We start from the raw sequence: 21988 nt of genomic DNA, 5'->3' as shown, positions 1-21988 counted from the left end.
AAAGAAGTCTGAAGTGAAAATAAAATATATATTATAGCAAAGCCAGACTGAGTGATCAGTCTGGGATTTTATCAGGGCTGATTAGAAGCAAGCTGTGCAGTGCAGAATGAAACAGAGAGCAGGGTAGGCGCTTTCTCTAATGTTCCCACTGATATACATGGTAAAATACATGAGGGTGCTTCGTCTCTGGTTCACTTTAAATACTTTTGGCTTCTATGTAAGGACCTTGTATTAAAGAAAGCTGGTGTAGGTAATGAAGAGGGTTTAAAAAAAAAACCCAAAAAAAACCCCCACAGTATTTATATTAATCATGCAACAAATGCTAACAAGGTTGTAGTATTTACAAAATAAGGGAAATAGTTTTGCAATAATTCATAGACCCCTCAACTCCTCCTCTGAAAAGTACAGCTGGCTACTCCAGCTCCACCCCTCTACAAATCAAAGCCGGTTTTCTGCTTTTTGCAGCTGTGCCCTTCTGGTGATGGGTAGGAGGAGCCAGAGCCTGTATCCAATCAGAAATGGAGGGTGGTTGTGTATCCAGCCACCTCTATACTGCAGTCTTATAGACAAACATGGAATGATCAAAAACCTCCTCTTCATTGTTAAAAGCCAGACATGGGTTTATTTTACTGCATAGTTCACATCTCTGAGCTAGCAATGGTCACTGAGAGGCAAATCATTCCAGATTGCATGCAAATTTATTGCACCATGAAACTGGCCCAATCAGGGGTCCTTCAAGCCGATCTGGGCTGGTCCACTTTCAAGCTGCCTACAATTTGCATGCTAACTGGAATTTTTTTTTTTTTTAGTCAGCCCATCTAGAATTAGAAGACAGGTACTCTCCTCTGGCCTAGGCTGAAAAGCTCACACGCTCACCTGTAGAGTGGTTTTGCGGAATCGATCATTCAGAAGCTCCATATTGCTTTGCTCCTCCTCCAGCTCCTCCTCGAGTTGGGCGATCCGGGCTTCCAATCTTCTTTTCTCATCCAGCAAAGCTGACCTGTAACATGAAAGGCAAATGTCGCATTGCATTTTGGGTAAAAAAACCTTAACCTCTTGCCGACCGCATCACACTGGCGGGCATGGACGCGGCGGCAGCACCAGGACCACCTAACACCGATTGGCGTAAGGTCCTTGGGGACGGTTTTGCAGGAGACCGCGCGTGCTGGTGCGCGTGCATCTCTGCTCGATAGGCGGAGCTCCACTCCGCCTTCAGCCTCCCAGCAGCGATCGCTGCTAGGAGACTGTTAGCTTGTCTAATTAGCTTGTACAGCACTGTACTGGGGACAGCCATGTGACACGGCAGTCCCCCTGGGAGACAGGATAGTGATCGGCTGTCATAGACTGAAGCTTATGACCGCTGATCACGCTGATTGGCTGGCGGGGGGGGGGGGGGGGGGGGGGTAGGGGGAGGGCTGGGGAATAAATGTATCAAAAAGTCACATTTATTTCGAAAATAATCACTTTGAATTTCTTCAAGTTTTTTCTTAAGAAAAAAGGCCTGGTCTTTAGGGGGGTTTCACACTGCGGTCCTGAAGTGGTTAACCTGCTGGGCGGTCTGGACGAGCACAGCTCGTCCAGTACCGCCGGAGGCTGCCGCTCAGGCCCTGCTGGGCCGATTTGGCTGAAATAAAAAGCAGCACACGCAGCCGGCACTTTGCCAGCCGCGTGTGCTGCCTGATCGCCGCCGCTCTGCGGCGATTCGCCGCGAGCAGCGGCGAAAGAGGGCCCCCCTAGCCGCCTGAGCCCTGCGCAGCCGGAACAAAAAGTTCCGGCCAGCGCTAAGGGCTGGATCGGAGGCGGCTGACGTCACGACGTCGGCTGACGTCGATGACGTCACTCCGCTCGTCGCTATGGCGACGATATAAGCAAAACAAGGAAGGCCGCTCATTGCGGCCTTCCTTGTTTATTCTGGGCGCCGGAGGCGATCGGAAGATCGCCTCCGGAGCGCCCTCTAGTGGGCTTTCATGCAGCCAACTTTCAGTTGGCTGCATGAAATAGTTTTTTTTTTATTAAAAAAAAACCCTCCCGCAGCCTGCCTGGCGATCTTAATAGAACGCCAGGCAGGTTAAAGGATATCCGAGGTGAAAATAAAGTGATGAGATAAACAACTAGATCTATCCTCCTCCTCCTAAAAATGGCTTTTTTAGATATCTCACAGATTTATTTTATATTTAAATCTAGTCTTCATGGATCATGGTCTCTGCTCAATGACACCTTCATTGAAGTATGCCAGAGGTTAAAACTATGAACTATTGACCCTTTTTATCTCTGTCCTGCTCTCAGAAGCCATTTACTGCCAGGAAAGAGTTTTACAACTAATTACAGCGAGGGTTACGTTATAGTCTGACCTAGTGTGACCCAGGCCCAACCCAGACAGAAACTGTCACTTGCATACCTGACATTTAAAGGGAACCAGAGACGAAGCACCCTTGAGTATTTTACCATATATATCAGTAAGAACGTTAAGAGAAAACACCTACCCTGCTCTCTGTTTCATCCTCACTGCTAAAAGTGTCTGTTATCAGCTGTGATAAGAATCCTGGACTGAGCATTCAGTCTGGCTTTGCAGGGAATAATTATAGCTGAGTCATTATAGCAGAGCCACAAGAGGGCAGGCTTGGGCTTGAAAAGACACCAAAGAAGACAGACTCGGCTATGATCTTTCCGTAGCAAAGCTAGACTGAGTGCTCAGTCTGGGATTCTTATCAGAGGTGATAACAGTCAGATTAAACAGAGAACAATGAAACAAAGAGCAGATTAGGTGTTTACTGTCATGTTCCCACTGATTTATGAGGCAAAATACAAGAGGTTGCTTCATCTCTGGTTCTCTTTAACTCTTTCAGGCAGAAAACGAAGAAAAGGAACACAGCCTAGTTATTTGTGTGCTAGGCACTGTACATACACATGTCTATCTCATCATGTCACAAGTCACCTCGGTTGTCCTTTAAGCGATAATTGTAGTTACACACACAAGTACATTTATCTGCGAGCCCCTCAAATCATATCGGATCGCCTACCTAGGAGGTTTGGAAACAAAGATTTGGCCGCTGCTGTGTAGCAATGTTCCAGTCCACACTGTCGAAAGATAGTGAGGCCACCTTCTGTTTACTTAAAGAAAGTTTGTTTTGCATGGTACACACAACGATTTTCTGGCAGATTTACTGCCAGATTGATAATTTCCAACATATCTGATTGATTTCCGATCGATTTTCCATAGGAGTGAACAGAAAATAGATTGATGGAATTCAGATTGGACATTTTGGAAATAATCGATCTGGCAGTAAATCTCATCGTGTGTACCAGGCATAAGAAAACAACCCCCGGGAGGATATTTACCGCAGAAGGGGGGAATCATCTGGATCGTAAGACGCTCCCCCTGTTCTCCTAAGCCTCGGTGGACAGGGAGGCGTCTTCATAAAGCAGTGGGCAAGGAAATCACAGTATATGAATCTAATGTTGGAAGGCCAGCCCTGACCAACAAGCCGGTTTACCTTTTAGCTTCTTTGAGCAGACAGGATAGCATTATGTGCTTTCAGCTGTCAGTGTGAACTGGAGGGACGCTAATCTGCAGTGTCTCCCAGACCCAAACCCAGATAGGAGAGTCCTATAATATGTGGAAACTCAAACAGGTTATTTGGGCGGTTGAAGTTAAAGGACACCTGAAGTGAGAGGTATATGGAGGCTGCCGTATTTAACTCCGTTTAAAGAAAACCAGTTGCCTGGCATCCTGCTGAGGTTTCATGCATCAGTAGTGTCTGATTGGATTTTCCCCATACTTGTTTCAATAGTGTGACTCAGACACTTGTTCAGGGTCTATGGCTAAAAGTATTGGAGGCAGGATCAGTGGGAATCCCAGGTAATTTGCATTGTTTAAAAGGAAATAAAGATGAAAGCCTCCATATCCCTCTAACCCCCCCCCCCCTTCCCCCAGTGACCAGGCTATTTTTTACAATTCAGGCCACTGCAGCTGTAAGGGCTCGATACAGGGCCGTACAACTCAGCACACAAGTTATTTCTGCCCCCCCCCCCCTTTTCTGCCCACCAACAGAGCTGTTGGTGGGGCTCTGATCACTCCCACAACGTTTATTTGTAATAAATTTCCCTATATTTTTGTTATTTTTATAACCACCCTCTCTCCCTACCCCGCCAGCCAATCACAGCGATCGGCTCTCAGACATCAGCCTATGAGAGCCGATCGCTCTCTGAGCCTCTCCAGGGGACAGCTGAGTGACACGGCTGTCCCTAGTACAGCGCTGGCATAGATTGCACACTGTACAATGTAAATAGACATCAGTACAATGTAAACAGACTACGATACAAATACTACAGGATACATACATAGACCTGTGACTATGGTAGGGATTACATTGCAGAAGATGCAGGCACTATATAAAATACTAAATAATAATAATAGGAACCATTTCGGGATGAAGCCAAAGGACAGCTTAGCATACAGGGAAGGGAAGAGAGGGGAGGACGGGAAATCACTCACTTTCCTGAGGTGCTGTTTGAGATCTCATCGGCGAGCTCATCTCTCTCCTGCTCAGCGTGACGCCGGCCGCGCTCGGAAGCTGCCAGATCCTGAGGATATAAATAATAAGCTGAACACTGTGGCTTGCATGCAGCTGGGCATTGAGCTAAATGCACTCCCTGACAGTTTGGACTATCTCTATCTGCTGTGACAGCAGCGCCATACGATGTAAACACCGGGGATTTCTTCCCCGGGTGTTTACATTTCGAGCCGCGATCAGAGGCTCGCAGGGTGTTCACGGAGCCATCCGCCATGAACTGACAAACGAGCGGCCATTTCCATAGAAATCCACAAACGACCAGCCGCCGCCTATCGGCGCTAGGCGGTCGTTAAGTGGTTTTTAATACCATAGACAGATTGCATTGGTAAGCTCTCACACTACATGGAAAATTGGCCAATCATTAGCCAATCAAAATACACAACGTGTAGGGGGCACCCAATTAATTAATAAAAGGTTTAAATTATTAAGGGGAACTGAAGTAAGAGGTATACGGAGACGGCCATATTTATTCCCTTTGAATCAATACCAGTTGCCTGGCAGCCCTGCTGATCCTCTGCCTCTAATACCATTAGCCATAGCCCCTGAACAAGCATGCAGCAGATCAGGTGTTTCAGACTTTAAAGTCAGATCTGACAAGACTAGCTGCATGCTTGTTTCTGGTGTAATTCAGATACTGCAGAGAAATAGACCAGCAGGGCTGCCAGGCAACTGGTATTGATTAAAAGGAAATAAATATGGCAGCCTCCGTATACCTCTTACTTCAGTTCCCCTTTAAAAGGGAGTGCAAGTAATCATAGTGCAGGCTCCGCCATAAGGGCAAAAGAGCAACTAAATAAGTTTTGTGGGTGAAGAAAACTTCCTCAATTAGTGCCACAAGGCGTTAAAGTGAGATAACGATCGCTAGCCGGGCTACTCCACTTGTACCCGAGTGGACCATAGAGCGTAATAGGAATTACGGCTATAGCAGAGTACAGTGAGTAACTTCGACACAGTCAGAAGACGGAGCTGAAGTTACTTGTAAAACACTGTAATAGCTGGAAGCTGAATTACATCATTCCCCACCATTCACGTGGACCTGGAGGGGGAATAGTAATTGATGCCGCTGGGAACTTGTGCAGCAGCAGAATCAGCCATATACCGGCTGTATCCTGCACCCAAGTCTCCCAGCTGTGATTTCATATGTGTGCCCCTTGCCTGGGCTAGCAACCTGTTTTTGTGAGAACATTTTTCTCAACTGCATTTCCATTCCCGTAATTCTATACGGATCTGTTCTAGCACTGTGCTTTTGTCTTTTTACTAAGGTTTATTGAAGCAAAGTACTGTACCTGTTCCCAATCGAGAACTTAGGGATAGTCAATGATATGCAAATTGAGTTGATGCAACATTATGCAAATTTTGTTTGAAAGTTTATGCAGCTCAAAACTAAACCAATCAATTTGTGGGGTAAAATTTGGTTGGTCCATTTTCGAGCTGAATAAATTCGCAAACTTAAAATTATTTCCATCTCATTGACCATCCCTAGTCCTTACATACTTTTATTTAGTAGAGGTGTATGTTGCATGTTGTTGCTGAAGGTTGTATTAGAGCAAACCAGACAATAGCTGCTTCATGTGATCCTGTATCGTGTTGCATATTGTCTCGCTTTACACAGTTTCAGTGTCTGACTGCAGGAGGATGAGACCATCCTGTTTATGTCCCTCATCAGTGCACCATCGTATTCCACAAGTGGTCGGTCTAGGCGGCTTGACACCTCATTATAAACACACGTACCTCTTGGAGTTGCAGAATTTCAGCTTCCAGGTTCTTCAGCTTTTTCTCGTTCTCTTTAGACTGGGCAAAGATATCGTCTCTAGAAGCCCGGGCATCCTCCAGTTCCCGCTGGTAGTCCTTCATTTGAGCCTGGCAACATGAAGGAGATAATGCATTAGGCCTATAGAAAGGACAGTGGTGGGTCTCTATTTTCTACTCACTAGTAACATTGAAGGGTTCCAAGTTACCTGCAGCTTACGCAGTTGTTTGATGGCATCTTCCCGACCCTTATTAGCAGCTTCAATTTGAGACTCCAGGTCTTTCAGGTCCATTTCCAGTTTCTTCTTGGCAGCTACAGCCACAGCTCGCTGTTTGCGCTCATCTTCCAGCTCTGCTTCGAGTTCCCGTACCTGCACAAGAGACACACGAGTACCGTATGTTATCCTCATTAAGAATTTACGAGGGACGTTTCTGGTGAACGTTGCCCGGTTCAGTGTTGCGTGAAGCCATCTAATGTAGGATCAGTTTTCACACCTGTTTGACCAACATGCGTTTCTTCTCTTCATTCTGCTCATCCCGGGCCTGCAGGTCTCGCTCGAACTGCGCCTTCATGGCCTGCATATTGACTTCCAGGCGCAGCTTCGCATCTTCTGTACCTTGGAGCTCATCCTCCAGCTCCTCCAGCTGAGTTCTCATCTCCTCCACCTGCTGCTCCAGGGTTCGCTTTGACTTCTCCAATTCATGAACCTGACAACAGAGAGAAGGTCACTTACAACCAAACCTTTTTTGAAGGAATCAAGAATTTAAAAGATCTAAACAAAGCAAGAATTAGGACTCGCCAGTAATGTAAAGACAAATGATTTCTAACCACAGTCTAATAAACTGTAACTGAAATAAAATAAACTGGAAGCTGAAGTGGTTCACATCTGCAGAGAAGTAGTCAGGACAAAGTTCAGACAGTTATGTTCAATAGCTCCAGTGGAAGGACTTGGGTATAAGGCTTCGTACACACGCTAGGCAGCCGGCCAAGGTTGACTATGCTGAGAATCTAGCATGTGTACGGAGCCCATGAGCCCTCTTGATGTGTCAGCAAGAGATCTGGACTGCCGGATCATTTTGGTCAGGTTTTCCCGCTTATCCCTTTTGGCTCATGGGCCCACCACCATCCCTTCACCACTTTCTATAGCAGGGATGTCAAATACAAAGTAGGCGAAATTTAACACTGGGATGTCTAGTGGCCAACTCCCTCCTTCCCTGGTGACTAATAGCCCCCCCTCCCTCTATACGGTTTCCTGGTGTTTAGTGGTCCCCCTTTGCACCCTTTAACAGTACCCTGGTATCTAGTGTCACCCCCGCCCAAATTCCATCAATACATTTCATTGGTGTCTGGTGCTTTCGCCCTCCCTCTCTCAAAGCTTCCCTGGTGATCTAAGGCTTCACCACTAATATAGCTTCCCTGGTGGTTAGAGTGGGCCAAACATAATGCGAAGTGGGGAAACAATTTGCAGGCCAAATTTGATAGGTCTGCAGGCCAGATTTGGCCCATGGGCCAGAGTTTGACATGTATGCTCTGACATGTATGCTCTATAGCAACAGAATGTGTCCACCACCCTCCATAGTAAGAGAACACTTTGCTGCCTGCTGAGATTTTGGCACTCCTGAGCTCTCAGCTTTGTAAATCTGCCACACCCATAATCAGGGGCTCCCCCCCCCCCTCATGACCCCCATGAATTTCATGACCCCCAGGAAATTAACTATCTCCTGAGTTTTCTCCTAGGTGAGATTTTCAAATCTCATCAATAAAATGGCTTAAACTGCCAGAAAACGAGAAAATACTCCGAATATTTTTGATAGTACTTTTTCACCTACTTTTTTTGGCACATTTTTAAACACAGAGTGCAGAAAATTTTTTAAAAGAGAAGATGAAAATGATCTCCTGGGAGAAAACTCTGGAGCATAGACAGTCCCTTATTCATTTTTTTCTCCCATGTTTTTACAAAAATCCACCGACTCCGACTCCTCAGTTTAGGATTCCACCAACTCCTCTAATTTGCATATTACAATCTTTTTGATTGAAAGTATGTAACATGAAATTCGTCTCTTAACTGCCAACGCTTAGGAATTTTAAAAGACAACTGAAGTGAGAAGGATATGTAGACTGCCACATTTATTCACTTTTAAACGATACCGGTTACCTGGATATCTGGTGGATCTTCTGCCTCTAATACTTTTAGTTATACTGTAGACTAAAACTAGTCCTTGGTAAGAGTACTTTGTAGAAGGTACAGACCAGAACAAAGAACATCTATCAGGCCCTAGGCAGGAGAATGTGGCGAATCTTCCTTTATTACACATTCTTCATGCACAATCTGAACATGGATCAGGCCCTAGGCAATGTGACTGTGGGTACATGTAAGAGTAATGTGCATGTACTCTGCAGGAGAATGAGGAGATTCTTCCTCTATTACACATTCTTCATGCACAATCTGAACATGGATCAGGCCCTAGGCAATGTGACTGTGGGTACATGTAAGAGTTATGTGCAGGTACTCTGCAGGAGAATGTGGCGAATCTTCCTTTATTACACATTCTTCATGCACAATCTGAACATGGATCAGGCCCTAGGCAATGTGACTGTGGGTACATGTAAGAGTAATGTGCAGGTACTGTGCAGGAGAATGAGGAGATTCTTCCTCTATTACACATTCTTCATGCACAATCTGAACATGGATCAGGCCCTAGGCAATGTAACTGTGGGTACATGTAAGAGTGATGTGCAGGTACTCTGCAGGGGAATAAGGAGATTCTTCCTCTATTACACATTCTTCATGCACAATCTGAACATGGATAAGGCCCTAGGGAATGTAACTGTGGGTACATGTAAGAGTGATGTGCAGGTACTCTGCAGGGAAATAAGGAGATTCTTCCTCTAATTCACATTCTTCATGCACAATCTGAACATGGATAAGGCCCTAGGCAATGTGACCGTGGGTAAATGTAAGAGTGATGTGCAGGTACTCTGCAGGAGAATGAGGGGATTCTTCCTCTAATTCACATTCTTCATACACAATCTGAACATGGATAAGGCTCTAGGCAATGTGACCGTGGGTGCATGTAAGAGTGACATGCAGGTACTCTGCAGGAGAATGAGGAGATTCTTCCTCTATTACACATTCTTCATGCACAATATGGACATGGATAAGGCCCTAGGCAATGTAGCTGTGGGTACATGTAAGAGTGATGTGCAGGTACTCTGCAGGGGAATGAGGGGATTCTTCCTTTATTACACATTCTTCATGCACAATATGAACATGGATCAGGCTCTAGGCAATGTGACTGTGGGCACATGTAAGAGTGATGTGCAGGTACTCTGCAGGGGAATGAGGAGATTCTTCATCTATTACACATCTGAACATCTATCAGGCCCTAGGCAATGTAACTGTGGGTACATGTAAGAATGATGTGCAGGTACTCTGCAGGGGAATAAGGAGATTCTTCCTCTATTACACATTCTTCATGCACAATCTGAACCAGGTTTATGGGTGATAGACAACACCTCTGTGTTCAATGTGCACAACATTCTCAGTGGATTCCCTGCAGCTCTGTGGGGAGTGCATATGTAGAGTATAGTACTACTGTGTAATAAAGTAAACCTGAGACTGATGAAATTCAAGTTTTATACATACCTGGGGCTTCATCCAGCCCCCTTCAGGCTAATCAGTCCCTCGCTGTCCTCCTCCGCCACCTGGATCTTCTGCTATGGGTCCAGGTACTTGAGCCAGTCTGGCATAGTGCGCATGCACACACTCCGCCGCCGGGAGCGTACTACACCTGCGCAGCACTATTGCGCAGGTGCAGAGTGCTCCTGGCTGTGGAAGCTGCATGCAGCCGGACTGCGCTGACTGGCTGAATTACCAGGACTCAGAGCAGAAGATCCATGTGGTGGAGGTGGACAGCGAGGGACTGATTGGCTGAAGGGGGCTAGAGGAAGCCCCAGGTATGTATAAAACTTCTTTTCATGGGTCTCAGGGACGCTTTAATTCTTAGTTCTCAAACCAAATTTTAACAACATATCAAATTATTTGATTTCATGAGCAAAGACAAGACAAAACAAATAACATTTATATTGCGCTTTTCTCCTTGCAGACTCAAAGCGCCAGAGCAGAGCAGCAGCCACTAGGGCGCGCTCTATTGGCAGTAGCAGTGTAAGGGAGACTTGCCAAAGGTCTCCTACTGAATTAGTGCTGGCTTACTGAACAGGCAGAGCCGAGATTCGAACCCTGGTCTCCCGTGTCAGAGGCAGAGCCCTTAACCATTACACCATCAGCCAAAGGGAGTGCATACATTTGCAGAAATCAGCACAGAATTATTTCCATCTCATTGACCATCTCTATTAGTGACACAGCTACACATCAGGCTTTATACTTACAGCATAGATGTTATTCAGTATATATAAGAGATTCCTGTGTACACATCATACAGGTCCTTCTCAAAAAATTAGCATATCGTGATAAAGTTCATTATTTTCTGTTATGTACTGATAGACTTTGATATATTTTAGTTTCATTACACACAACTGAAGTAGTTCAAGCCTTTTATTGTTTTAATATTGATGATTTTGGCATACAGCTCATGAAAACCCAAAATTCCTATCTCAAAAAATTAGCATATCATGAAAAGGTTCTCTAAACAAGCTATTAACCTCATCTGAATCAACTAATTAACTCTAAACACCTGCAAAAGATTCCTGAGGCTTTTAAAAACTCCCAGCCTGGTTCATTACTCAAAACCGCAATCATGGGTAAGACTGCCGACCTGACTGCTGTCCAGAAGGCCATCATTGACACCCTCAAGCAAGAGGGTAAGACACAGAAAGAAATTTCTGAACGAATAGGCTGCTCCCAGAGTGCTGTATCAAGGCACCTCAGTGGGAAGTCTGTGGGAAGGAAAAAGTGTGGCAGAAAACGCTGCACAACGAGAAGAGGTAACCGGGCCCTGAGGAAGATTGTGGAGAAGGACCGATTCCAGACCTTGGGGGACCTGCGGAAGCAGTGGACTGAGTCTGGAGTAGAAACATCCAGAGCCACCGTGTACAGGAAATGGGCTACAGGTGCCGCATTCCCCAGGTCAAGCCACTTTTGAACCAGAAACAGCGGCAGAAGCGCCTGACCTGGGCTACAGAGAAGCAGCACTGGACTGTTGCTCAGTGGTCCAAAGTACTTTTTTCGGATGAAAGCAACTTTTACATGTCATTCAAATGAAGGTGCCAGAGCCTGGAGGAAGACTGGGGAGAGGGAAATGCCAAAATGCCTGAAGTCCAGTGTCAAGTACCCACAGTCAGTGATGGTCTGGGGTGCCATGTCAGCTGCTGGTGTTGGTCCACTGTGTTTTATCAAGGGCAGGGTCAATGCAGCTAGCTATCAGGAGATTTTGGAGCACTTCATGCTTCCATCTGCTGAAAAGCTTTATGGAGATGAAGATTTCATTTTTCAGCCTGACCTGGCACCTGCTCACAGTGCCAAAACCACTGGTAAATGGTTTACTGACCATGGTATTACTGTGCTCAATTGGCCTGCCAACTCTCCTGACCTGAACTCCTTAGAGAATCTGTGGGATATTGTGAAGAGAAAGTTGAGAGACGCAAGACCCAATACTCTGGATGAGCTTAAGGCCGCTATCGAAGCATCCTGGGCCTCCATAACACCTGAGCAGTGCCACAGGCTGATTGCCTCCATGTCATGCCGCATTGAAGCAGTCATTTCTGCAAAAGGATTCCCGACCAAGTATTGAGTGCATAACTGAACATAATTATTTGAAGGTTGACTTTTTTGTTTTAAAAACACTTTTCTTTTATTGGTCGGATGAAATATGCAAAGTTTTTGAGATAGGAATTTTGGTTTTCATGAGCTGTATGCCAAAATCATCAATATTAAAACAATAAAAGTCTTGAACTACTTCAGTTGTGTGTAATGAATCTAAAATATATGAAAGTCTAATGTTTATCAGTACATTACAGAAAATAATGAACTTCATCACAATATGCAAATTTTTTGAGAAGGACCTGTATATACTGTACAGTCACAATCAGATATGTATAGCTGACTTTAAAAATACGGGGGCTGCTTTACTGAAGCAGCACAAGGAACTATTTTTTGATTGGTTTATTTCATTTTTGTGGTTTAAGCACAGCTATTACTGTATGTATATAAATTATTATTATCTGAGAAATAGAACATTTTATCATATTTTCTATTTTAATTACAGTTTAAATTCATTAGGAGTCGGAGTCGGTGCATTTTGTCCCCGACTCAGACTCCAGGTACCAAAAAATTGCTCAGACTCCTCAGCCCTGGTTTTTACGAGGAGATAATTTTTCATCTTTAGTTTTAAATAACTTTTCAGCACTCTGATCAGCAGCTGCGACCCCCTCAAACACCTGGCTGGCCACTCGCCTCCTCATCGCATCTCCGTGCACGGCAGCGTTCTGCGCATGCCCGGTGCAGGGAAATCCGGCAACGGGAGCGTGATCAGGGTGCGCATGGATTGGGGGTGCGCATGTGCAGTAGCCTCCAACTGGTTGCCACTGGCCAGCATGGAAGGGATCGCCACTGCTTGCTGAAGGGTCTTGGAAGGACAGCGCAAGCAAGGGGCTGCAAGAAGCCCCAATTAAGTTAAACTACTTTATCCTCTTAAATAACCCTTTAAAAGGAATTTTATTGCTAAGGTGAGAAACTATCACCAGGAGAAAACGTAAGAAAAAAAGTAAATGGAATAAGAGCCTTGGATTCTTGGGATGAGAGCTCTATCCCCCTCAGGTTCTAGCTCTACACAGCTAATGCACTCATTACCAAGGGTCCCCCTTCCCCTGCTTCAGTCTTTAGTTTATCTACAATTTACAGAATGCAGGATATAAGTACGTGGCTACCTACTAGAGGTGGAAACACCTAGGTGCAGGGAAAGAGAACTAAAAACTATCAGAGGGAAATTGCTTTGCTGATGATATTTGGCAGCAATAAGAGAACCACCCACCCTGCTTTATCTGAATCTTGGAAGTACACATTTGGGTGGACTGACCACTATAGTTGTGTAAACGCATTAGGATACTTACATTCTTCCCCACATCATCCTTGGAACTCATAAGATCCTCCATCTCTGCTCTCAGCTGCTTGTTCAGCCTCTCAAACTCATCTCGAGCCTCCAGTGCCTCCTCTAGGGCTCTGGCTAACGACAGAGTTTTGGTCTCCTTCTCCCGTGCATCCGCCTCGGCCCGATCACGTTCTTCAGCACAGCGGGCTGAGATGTTCTTCTCTTCAGCAAGAAGCTGGTGAGAATAGACAAGGGTAAGTATAGAGTCTTGTCCAACCTCTCCTGAAGCGTCTATTCGCAACATCAGGACAGAAGAGGATGACTCACCTGGTCAAACTTCTTCTGCTTCTTCTCCAGGTTGGACACAATCTGTCTCTGGTGGTCCAGATCCACCATTAAGTCATCAAGCTCTTGCTGAAGTCTATTTTTGGTCTTCTCCAGTTTTTCATGAGCCAGTCCCTTCTCCTCCAGCCGCTGTCCCATCAGCTCCATGTCCTTCAAGAGTTTCTTCTTCACCTCTTCCAATCCCTCAATGGTGCCAACATCATCCTCTAACTTCTTCTTAGAGTCAATGAGCTGAAAAAAAAAAAGTCAGGAGACTTAGTGTAACAGAAATTTCAAGTAGACAGTCTTGTGCTTTTCTATACCAGATTCCTCAACCAGCAAATAATTAGGGCACTTTTGTGATTTTTTTTTAAAGATCTACAGTTACCAGTTGCTTAAAACTGCCCTCATAGCAGCCTATTCAGACTGGGAATGTCCAGAATTCTTCCCAGTTCTCCACGATCCCTTCCTCCCCACACCTTGGTTGGTTGCTTGTTTACAAAGCCTAATCTCCAAGTTTAAGGATATGTAAAGAATATCTGAAGATTGTTCAGAATCATGGAAATAAGAAGTAAAAGGAATTGTTTAGACAAGAGATGAGTCAGAGTTGAATCAAATGTTTTTCTCCAACTCAACCCTAACAAGAGGCCAGAGAAAAAAAGAACCAGTCAAGAGGAGAGAAGAAACTCAAACAGCAATCTGCACATCAAAAACGCACTGGATAGGCTAAATAATGATCGAAATAGAAAGTCAAGTTAAACAAGTAAAATATCTAGAAATGAAATAGATTTAGGAGGAGTATAGGTGAGTGACGACATGTCACTGTATCACATAACTGGAATGTGTTGTGGATGATGCAGAACACAACATGGACGGTACCTGTGCCTGGAGCGTCAGGATCTGCTTCTCCAGAGCCTTGCGGGCCTCCTCCTCTTCCTCCTGCTGTTCCTGCAGGTTGCTCTTCTCTTCCTCCAGTTGCCGGATGCGGCTGCTCATGTTCAGCTTCTGCCGGGTCTCTTCCTGCAGCAGCTCCTGCCGGCAGGGTAAACAGAACGCACGTGAATGAGACTGTCATTGCGTGCAAAGCCTCAGACCGCACCATGCTCCTCAGACAGAAACAAGAGCAGGGTCGGACTGGGACACCAAGGGCCCACCAAGGAAGTTTCAGCCTGGGGCCCACCCCCCTCTCCTCCTCCTCCCTCCCCCCCCCCATTTTGAGGCTCACATACACATGTAATTGTGCCCAATTCCCCCCCTTCCAAGCTGCGCCCCCCCTCCAGTGGCGTAGCTAGGGTGTTTGACACCCGGTGAGGATAATTTACCAACACCCCCCCCCCCAAAAAAGCAAAGCGCGCAGCGACAAAAAAAAATGGGTGTGGACATGACATCACATGGGTGGGGGGTAATTGTAATGTAACTGTAACAGTAAGGCAGTGGGCTAATATAGGTAGCCAGAATAGTTTCCCTCAGCATAGGTTAGATAGGTAGGTGCCCCCAGTATAGGTTAGTTAGGTAGGTGCCTCCAATATAGGTAGCCAGTATAGTTGCCACCAGTAAAGGCTAGCAAGGTAGATGCCCCCAATACAGGTTACATAGGTAGCTGCCCCCAGTATAGGTTACATTGGTAGGTGCCTCCAGTATAGGTTAGAAAGGTAGCTGCCCCCAGTATAGGTTAGATAGCTAGCAGGGTGAGAGGGCGGGCAGATAGCTAGCCGGGTGGGCAGATAGAAAAAAGGGGGAGGGGGAAGAAGTGGTGCGGTCATGGAAGAATTGGGTGTGGTCATGGACCAGAATGTGGGTGTAGTCATGGGTGGAGACAAATTTGCATGAATGGTGGGACATTAGATTAGGACAGTGGTGGCGAACCTTTTGAAGGCAGAGTGCCCAAACTGCAACCCAAAAGTCACTTATCTATTGCAAAGTGGCAACAGCAATTTAAACTAAATAAAAACGTTTTAACTCATACATGAACATTATGGAAAATCCAAGTTGAAAATAAACTGTGAAGATAAACAATTTCATCCATCCTACTCCTGAAAAATGTATTCTTTTTTTTTTTTTTTTTTTTAGAACCTCCCAGTTTTATTTTCTGTTTTAAAAAGCTAAAAAGTAGCTATTGTCTCATATGATGATGATTCAGCTTTTTCCATAGTCTCGCAGTTAGCAATCATGTGACCCTCAACAAGACAAATTCAGCAATCATGAGGTCCCCCATCAAGACAAAATCAGCAATCATGAGGCCCCTAACAAGACAAATTCAGCAATCATGAGGCCCCCAACATGACAAATTCAGCAATCATGAGGCCCCCAACAAGACATTCAGTAACCATGAGGCCCCCAACAAGACAAATTCAGTAACCATGAGGCCCCCAACAAGACAAATTCAGCAGTCATGAGGCACATAAATAAACAGCATTTCACATAAATAGGCAGAATGCCCACTTAATATGGTAGACATCTCTCACCTGGCTTCTGAATTCTCCTCTACTGGCTGCTGTGCCAGGCAATACTGTTTTTGGCTGGATTGGGGATGATGTGTGGGCTGAAAGGCCTGGCGGTGATGCTGTGGCCGGCCTGGCGGTGATGCTGGGCTGTACTTGGCTGGTTGAAGTAAATGTTGGCCTGACTGTTGGTGGTGATGCTGTGGCCTTTTTGACAGTGATTCTGGGCTGGTTGGCTGGTGGTGATGCTGGGCTGGCCTGGATAGTTTAGGTAGTGACAGGTGCACCCTAGTTTAGGTAGCACCAGGAGCCTCCCAGCTTAGGTAGTGACAGGACCCCCAAGTTTAGGTAGCGACAGGAGCCCCCCAGTTTAGTTAGTGACAGATACCCCCCGTTTAGGTAGTGACAGGAGCCCCCAGTGTTTGTAGTGACAGGTGCCCCCCAGTTAAGGTAGTAACAGGTGCCCCCCAGGGTATGTAGTGACAGGAGCCCCCAGTTTAGGTAGTGACAGGGCCCCCCAGTTCAGGTAGTGACAGGTGCCCCCAGTTCAGGTATTGACAGGCGCCCCCCTAGTTCAGTTAGTGACAGGTACCCCCAGTTTAGGTATGACAGGAGCCCCCCAGTGTATGCAGTGACAGGGACCCCCCCCCCCAGTGTATGTAGTGACAGGAGCCCCTAGTTTAGGTAGTGACAGGGCCCCCCAGTATAGATAGACAGGTCTATAGGTGTCCCCAGTTTAAATAGCCAGATCTATAGGTGTCCTCAGTGGCAGCGGAGAGAGAAGAGAAGCGGTGGGGAAGGGAGGACGTTTCCCCCTCCCCCTTCCCTCACCTTGGGGCTCCCCCTCTCTCGCTCCCCCCTTTAGAATTAAGTGATGCGGCAGGCAGCGCCGCTGTGCCTGCCGCTTCTTTTCTCTCTCCGCTGCCACCCCAGGGCGGGCGGGCCAGCCACGTCCGGGTAGCTAGGGGGGGGCAGCAGCTAGCCAGGGGAGTGCGCATGCCCCATTTTGCCCTATGTAGGGACGCCCATGGCATGGTAGGCAGATAGGTAGCCGGGTAGGCAGTTATGTAGCCAGGTGGGAGGGTAGGCAGATAGGTAGCTGGGTGGGCAGTTAGGTAGCCGGGTGGGAGGGTAGGCAGTTAGGTAGCCAGGTGGGCAGATAGGTAGCTGGGTGGGCAGTTAGGTAGCCGGGTGGGAGGGTAGGCAGATAGGTAGCTGGGTGGGTAGATAGGTAGCCGGGTGGGCAGATAGGTAGCCGGGTGGGCAGATAGGTAGCCGGGTGGGAGGGTAGGCAGATAGGTAGCCGGGTGGGCAGATAGGTAGCTGGGTGGGTAGATAGGTATCCAGGTGGGCAGATAGGTAGCCAGGTGGGCAGATAGGTAGCCGGGTGGGAGGGTAGTTAGGTAGCCGGGTGGGCAGTTAGGTAGCCGGGTGGGAGGGTAGGCAGTTAGGTAGCCGGGTGGGCAGTTAGGTAGCCGGGTGGGAGGGTAGGCAGATAGGTAGCTGGATGGGCAGTTAGGTAGCCGGGTGGGCAGTTAGGTAGCCAGGTGGGAGGGTAGGCAGATAGGTAGCTGGGTGGGTAGATAGGTAGCCGGGTGGGCAGATAGGTAGCCGGGTGGGAGGGTAGGCAGATAGGTAGCTGGGTGGGTAGATAGGTAGCCGGGTGGGCAGTTAGGTAGCCGGGTGGGAGGGTAGGCAGAAGGGTAGCCGGGTGGGAGGGTAGGCAGTTAGGTAGCCGGCCCGGGTGGGCAGTTAGGTAGCCGGGTGGGAGGGTAGGCAGTTAGGTAGCCGGGAGGGCAGTTAGGTAGCCGGGTGGGAGGGTAGGCAGAAGGGTAGCCGGGTGGGAATGTAGGCAGTTAGATAGCCGGGTGGGCAGTTAGGTAGCCGGGTGGGTAGCCAGTGGGGGCCCCGACTCCTATGCTCCCCCTCACCTGGGTGTCCCCCCTCCTATTAGAAGCCCCGGGGAGGGCAGCCCGACTGGTTTTTTTTTTTTTCCCCTTAAAAAAAACTCTTTTCCCCGGGGGGCCCCCTCCTATCCTCCCCCTCCCTCACCTCGGAGGGCCCCCCTCCTGTTACGAGCGGCGGGTACAGCAAACTTCCGGGGAGGTAAAGCAGAAGATAGAGGTCCAGCTGCCTCCCAGTCGCTGTCTCCTCTATGCCGCTCGCACTAAACCAGGAAGCAGTGCGAGCGGCATAGAGGAGACAGCGTAGCCCGAGAGGCAGCTGGACCTCTATCTTCTGCCTTACCTCTCCGGAAGTTTGCTGTACCCGCCGCTCGTAACAGGAGGGGGGCCCTCCGAGGTGAGGGAGGGGGAGGATAGGAGGGGGCCCCCCCGGGGAAAAGAGTTTTTTTTAAGGGGGAAAAAAAAAAAAAAAAAAAACAGTCGGGCTGCCCTCCCCGCGGCTCTCCCCTCCAGCGCACCCCTTCTAGGGGCCCCCAGCAGGAGGGGCAGTCGGGGCCCACCGATGGGACCGTCGGTGGTTCGGCGGCTCTGTCCGAGCCTGAACAAGAGTCCATAGATTTATACATCCTTTAGCTAGGGGCTTGCTGCAGATGAGGTGGGTGTTTCTCTTCAACAACTGCTGAGATACAGCAGCAGCTATGTAAAGAATCTACTGCTTTACATGAGTCTGGGCAGACTCAGGGACACACATTAAAAGAAATGCACATCCAAGCAAGTAAACTTTTAAATCACTTAGCATATCTATTTAAATAAATAAAAAAATAGATACTTACCCTAGTAGTAGGAAGGCTCTAGATCAGGGGTGTCAAACTCAAATACAAAAGTGGGCTGAAATTGTGTACTAGGACCTAGTCTGGGGCCAACCTCAATGTCTACTGGCCACCTCCCTCCCTTATAAAGTTCCCAGGTGTCTAATGGCCTTCCTTCCAACCCCTATACAGTTCCCAGGCATCTAGTGGTCCTGCCTACTCTATACAGTTCCCTTGTGTCTAGTGGCCCCCACCCTCCCCTATACAGTTCCCTGGTATAGTGCTTTCCCCCTACCTCCCTATATGGCTTCCCTGGTAATCTACAGCTTCACCTCCTATATAGCTTCCCTGGTGGTATAGAATGGGCCAAACATAATGCAAAGTGGAGAAGCCACTTGAGGGCCAAATTTAATGGCTCTGAGGGCCAGATTTGGCCCATGGGCCAGAGTTTGACATATATGCTCTAGATAGTCCAGCTTCCCCTGGTCCTTCTCCAAGTCCTCTATTGCAGTGCTAGGTCCCTCTAAATACATCAGACAAGAGCTTGTGGAATAGGCCTCCTGTGACTGTGCTCTCGTCAGAGTATGATTCTCTCAGCATTGGGCATACACAAGCACGGTCTGTGCATGCCCAGTAGAATGAAGCTGTTCATGCACAACCTTTCCCTCCATGCACAAGCAACCTACTTTCTACTGGGCATGTGCGGATTATATTTACGCATGCCCACTACAGAGAAGCTCATACTTGGATGGAAGGATAGCCTGAGGGTGAGAAGGGTACTGAGCAGCAGCAGCGGGCTTAAGGGGGATCTGGACCATCTAGCTTACCACTACTTAGGCAAGTATCTAACTTTTATTCCTTTCAGGTTTGTTTGAGGTCATTAAAGAACCTGAAGTGATAGGGCTACGAAGGCTGATCCCCTGCCTCTAATACATTTAGCCATAGACCCTGAACAAGCATGCAGAGCAGATGTTTCTGACTGAAGTCTGACTAGATTAGCTGCATGCTTGTTTTGGGTGTGTGATTCAGACACTACTGATGTCTGGTATTGTTTAAAAGGAAAGAAATATGGCAGCCTCCATATTCCTCTCACTTCAGGTTCCCTTTAACCTCCCTGGCGGTAAGCCCATGCTAAGCTGTCGCAGAGGATTTCTCAGGCCCTGGTGGGCCGATTTGCATATTTTTTGTTACACGCAGCTAGCCCTTTGCTAGCTACGTGTACTACACGATCGCCGCTGCTCCGCGCCGATTCGCCGCTACCCGCCATGCCGCCCCCCCCCCCCCCCCCTCAGACCCCTTGCGCAGCCTGGCCAATCACCGCCAGGCAGCATTAAGGGGTGGATCGGGACTCCCTCCGACGCCATGACGTGGATGACGTCATCCCGATCATCGGCATGGCGACGGGGGAAGCCAAACAGGAAATCCCGTTCTGAACGGGATTTCCTGTTTGCTCTGATTGCCGGAGGATATCGGAAGGGGAGGGGGGATGCAGCTGCACAGCGGCTATCATGTAGCTAGAGCTAGGCTAGCTAAATGATTTTTAAAAAAATTAAGAAAAAAAATTTAAGTGCTGCGCTGCCCCCGGGCGGTTTTAATAGACCTCCAGGGAGGTTAACTGGGAAGTCTTCAGACCTCCTGAACTGCCTTGACTCACCATAAGGCAGATCAAGATGGGTAAATCCTAAGGCCCTGATTGGCTGTGAGAGTCACAAATACAAAAGTGGGCATTTCTCCTTGGAAAAAAGACTAATAATTAAACACCTAAAGCCCAATAGAGGATTGCATATTTATGAAGGCTATTTTCTGCTAATCCTTCAAAACAAATAAAAAGCAGAAGAAATAAATATTCAAAGTTTAACATGAACCTGAAGTGAAAATAAACTTATGAGGTAGTGAATTGTATGTGTAGTACGAATAAAAATAGAACATTAGTAGAATAGAAAAGAGCCTCTTTTCAGTCTTATAGCTTTATTTGTAAGATTGCACCAGACTGTCACCGCTACTGTTTAGAATCCACACTCTGCTGTTTATGCTGAAAAAGGTACAGATGTAATTACCCTTGAAGTAAAACCTCAGTATTTCCCCGACTAATAACAGGCTTTTAGCTTCTCTTAACTTTTCAGGAAACCAGACTGAATTAGACTAGCTGTTCTACAAGTTCTTTTAGCTAACTCAATTTTTTTTTTCCCAACTCTCGCTTTACTAGAAAAGGGACTTCAGATAGTTTCTTAGTAGGGATAGTACCATAGCAGCATATGTTTACCTCATGTCACAGCAATAGCAGGTGTAGGTTGGAGGGATGCTTTGCACATGATGGATTTGGAAATGGCTATGACAAGACAACATGTAATCACAGCCGAGTTGCGAGTTACAGACCTGAGTGTCCTGCAGTTGCGACTCTAGTCCAGCTACATCCTTCACCAGCTTAATGCCCTTCTTCTCTGCTTCCTCCAACAGGCTCGACACATTCTCCAGTTCATTCTATAAAGAGAAATGGCACAGAGGGTCAGAAAGATTTTCTCTGATATTTTGTAACCTCAACCTCCCTGGTCAGTATGATTATTTCCAGGTTTTAAGGTCTAAAAGCCGTGAATTTTTTTTCACATGCTTTTAGTCCATAAAACCAAGAGGAAAAAAAACACAGCCCCTGCACTCACCTCCCTGGAATCCAGCTCTGAATTTCTCCCTTTCTCATGATAATAAACGGCGATCTCACCCGAGGGATCCAGAGCCTCCCAGGACCGGAAGAAGGTCTGCCAGGGTCTGGATCCCGGGAAGGTGAGTTGAAACGCCGTCTCCCTATTCTCCCCAGCGACTAACCCAAATCAGGCTCGGGATTATTGCTCCTGGCTGTTTTTCCACCCCTGTGAGCAAAGAACTTGCCGGTAACTGAATAAAAACTAAACAGCCATCTAATTCTTTTAGAGTGCCCACATTTTTCTTCTTCTGTCCCCATCTCATGAGGTATCTGGTCACATGATCCCAATTCCCCTGGGCACTCCCTGTAAAGCCAACAGGAAGTCTCTGCATCACTAGTGGGGTAAGAAGGGGAGGGGGGTAAAAGTGAACCAGAGCTGAAAATAAACTGCTGAGATAAACAATTGTATTTATCATCCTACGCCTAAAAATTACCTTTTTAG

At 47.1% G+C, this 21988-nt stretch overlaps 1 protein-coding gene across 6 annotated transcripts in view; it reads right to left on the bottom strand.

Annotated features, from left to right (window-relative positions):
* MYH10 (myosin heavy chain 10) overlaps window positions 1-21988 on the bottom strand; it is a 242765-nt gene that overhangs the window by 14397 nt on the left and 206380 nt on the right. For all 6 annotated transcript variants that reach the window (XM_068262757.1, XM_068262758.1, XM_068262759.1 and 3 more), the window contains 9 exons: window positions 21225-21329; window positions 14574-14726; window positions 13698-13946; window positions 13393-13605; window positions 6819-7031; window positions 6533-6694; window positions 6306-6434; window positions 4496-4584; window positions 877-1000 (listed from right to left, as the gene is read on the bottom strand). In XM_068262757.1, coding sequence (XP_068118858.1) covers window positions 877-1000; window positions 4496-4584; window positions 6306-6434; window positions 6533-6694; window positions 6819-7031; window positions 13393-13605; window positions 13698-13946; window positions 14574-14726; window positions 21225-21329 — 1437 coding nt within the window. The remainder of the gene's footprint in view (window positions 1-876; window positions 1001-4495; window positions 4585-6305; window positions 6435-6532; window positions 6695-6818; window positions 7032-13392; window positions 13606-13697; window positions 13947-14573; window positions 14727-21224; window positions 21330-21988) is intronic.

The sequence above is a fragment of the Hyperolius riggenbachi genome, chromosome 12, assembly GCF_040937935.1.
Source record: "Hyperolius riggenbachi isolate aHypRig1 chromosome 12, aHypRig1.pri, whole genome shotgun sequence".
Classification (NCBI taxonomy): domain Eukaryota; kingdom Metazoa; phylum Chordata; class Amphibia; order Anura; family Hyperoliidae; genus Hyperolius; species Hyperolius riggenbachi.
Note: the sequence above shows the minus strand (reverse complement) of the source record. Positions and strands in the feature narration are given on the sequence as shown.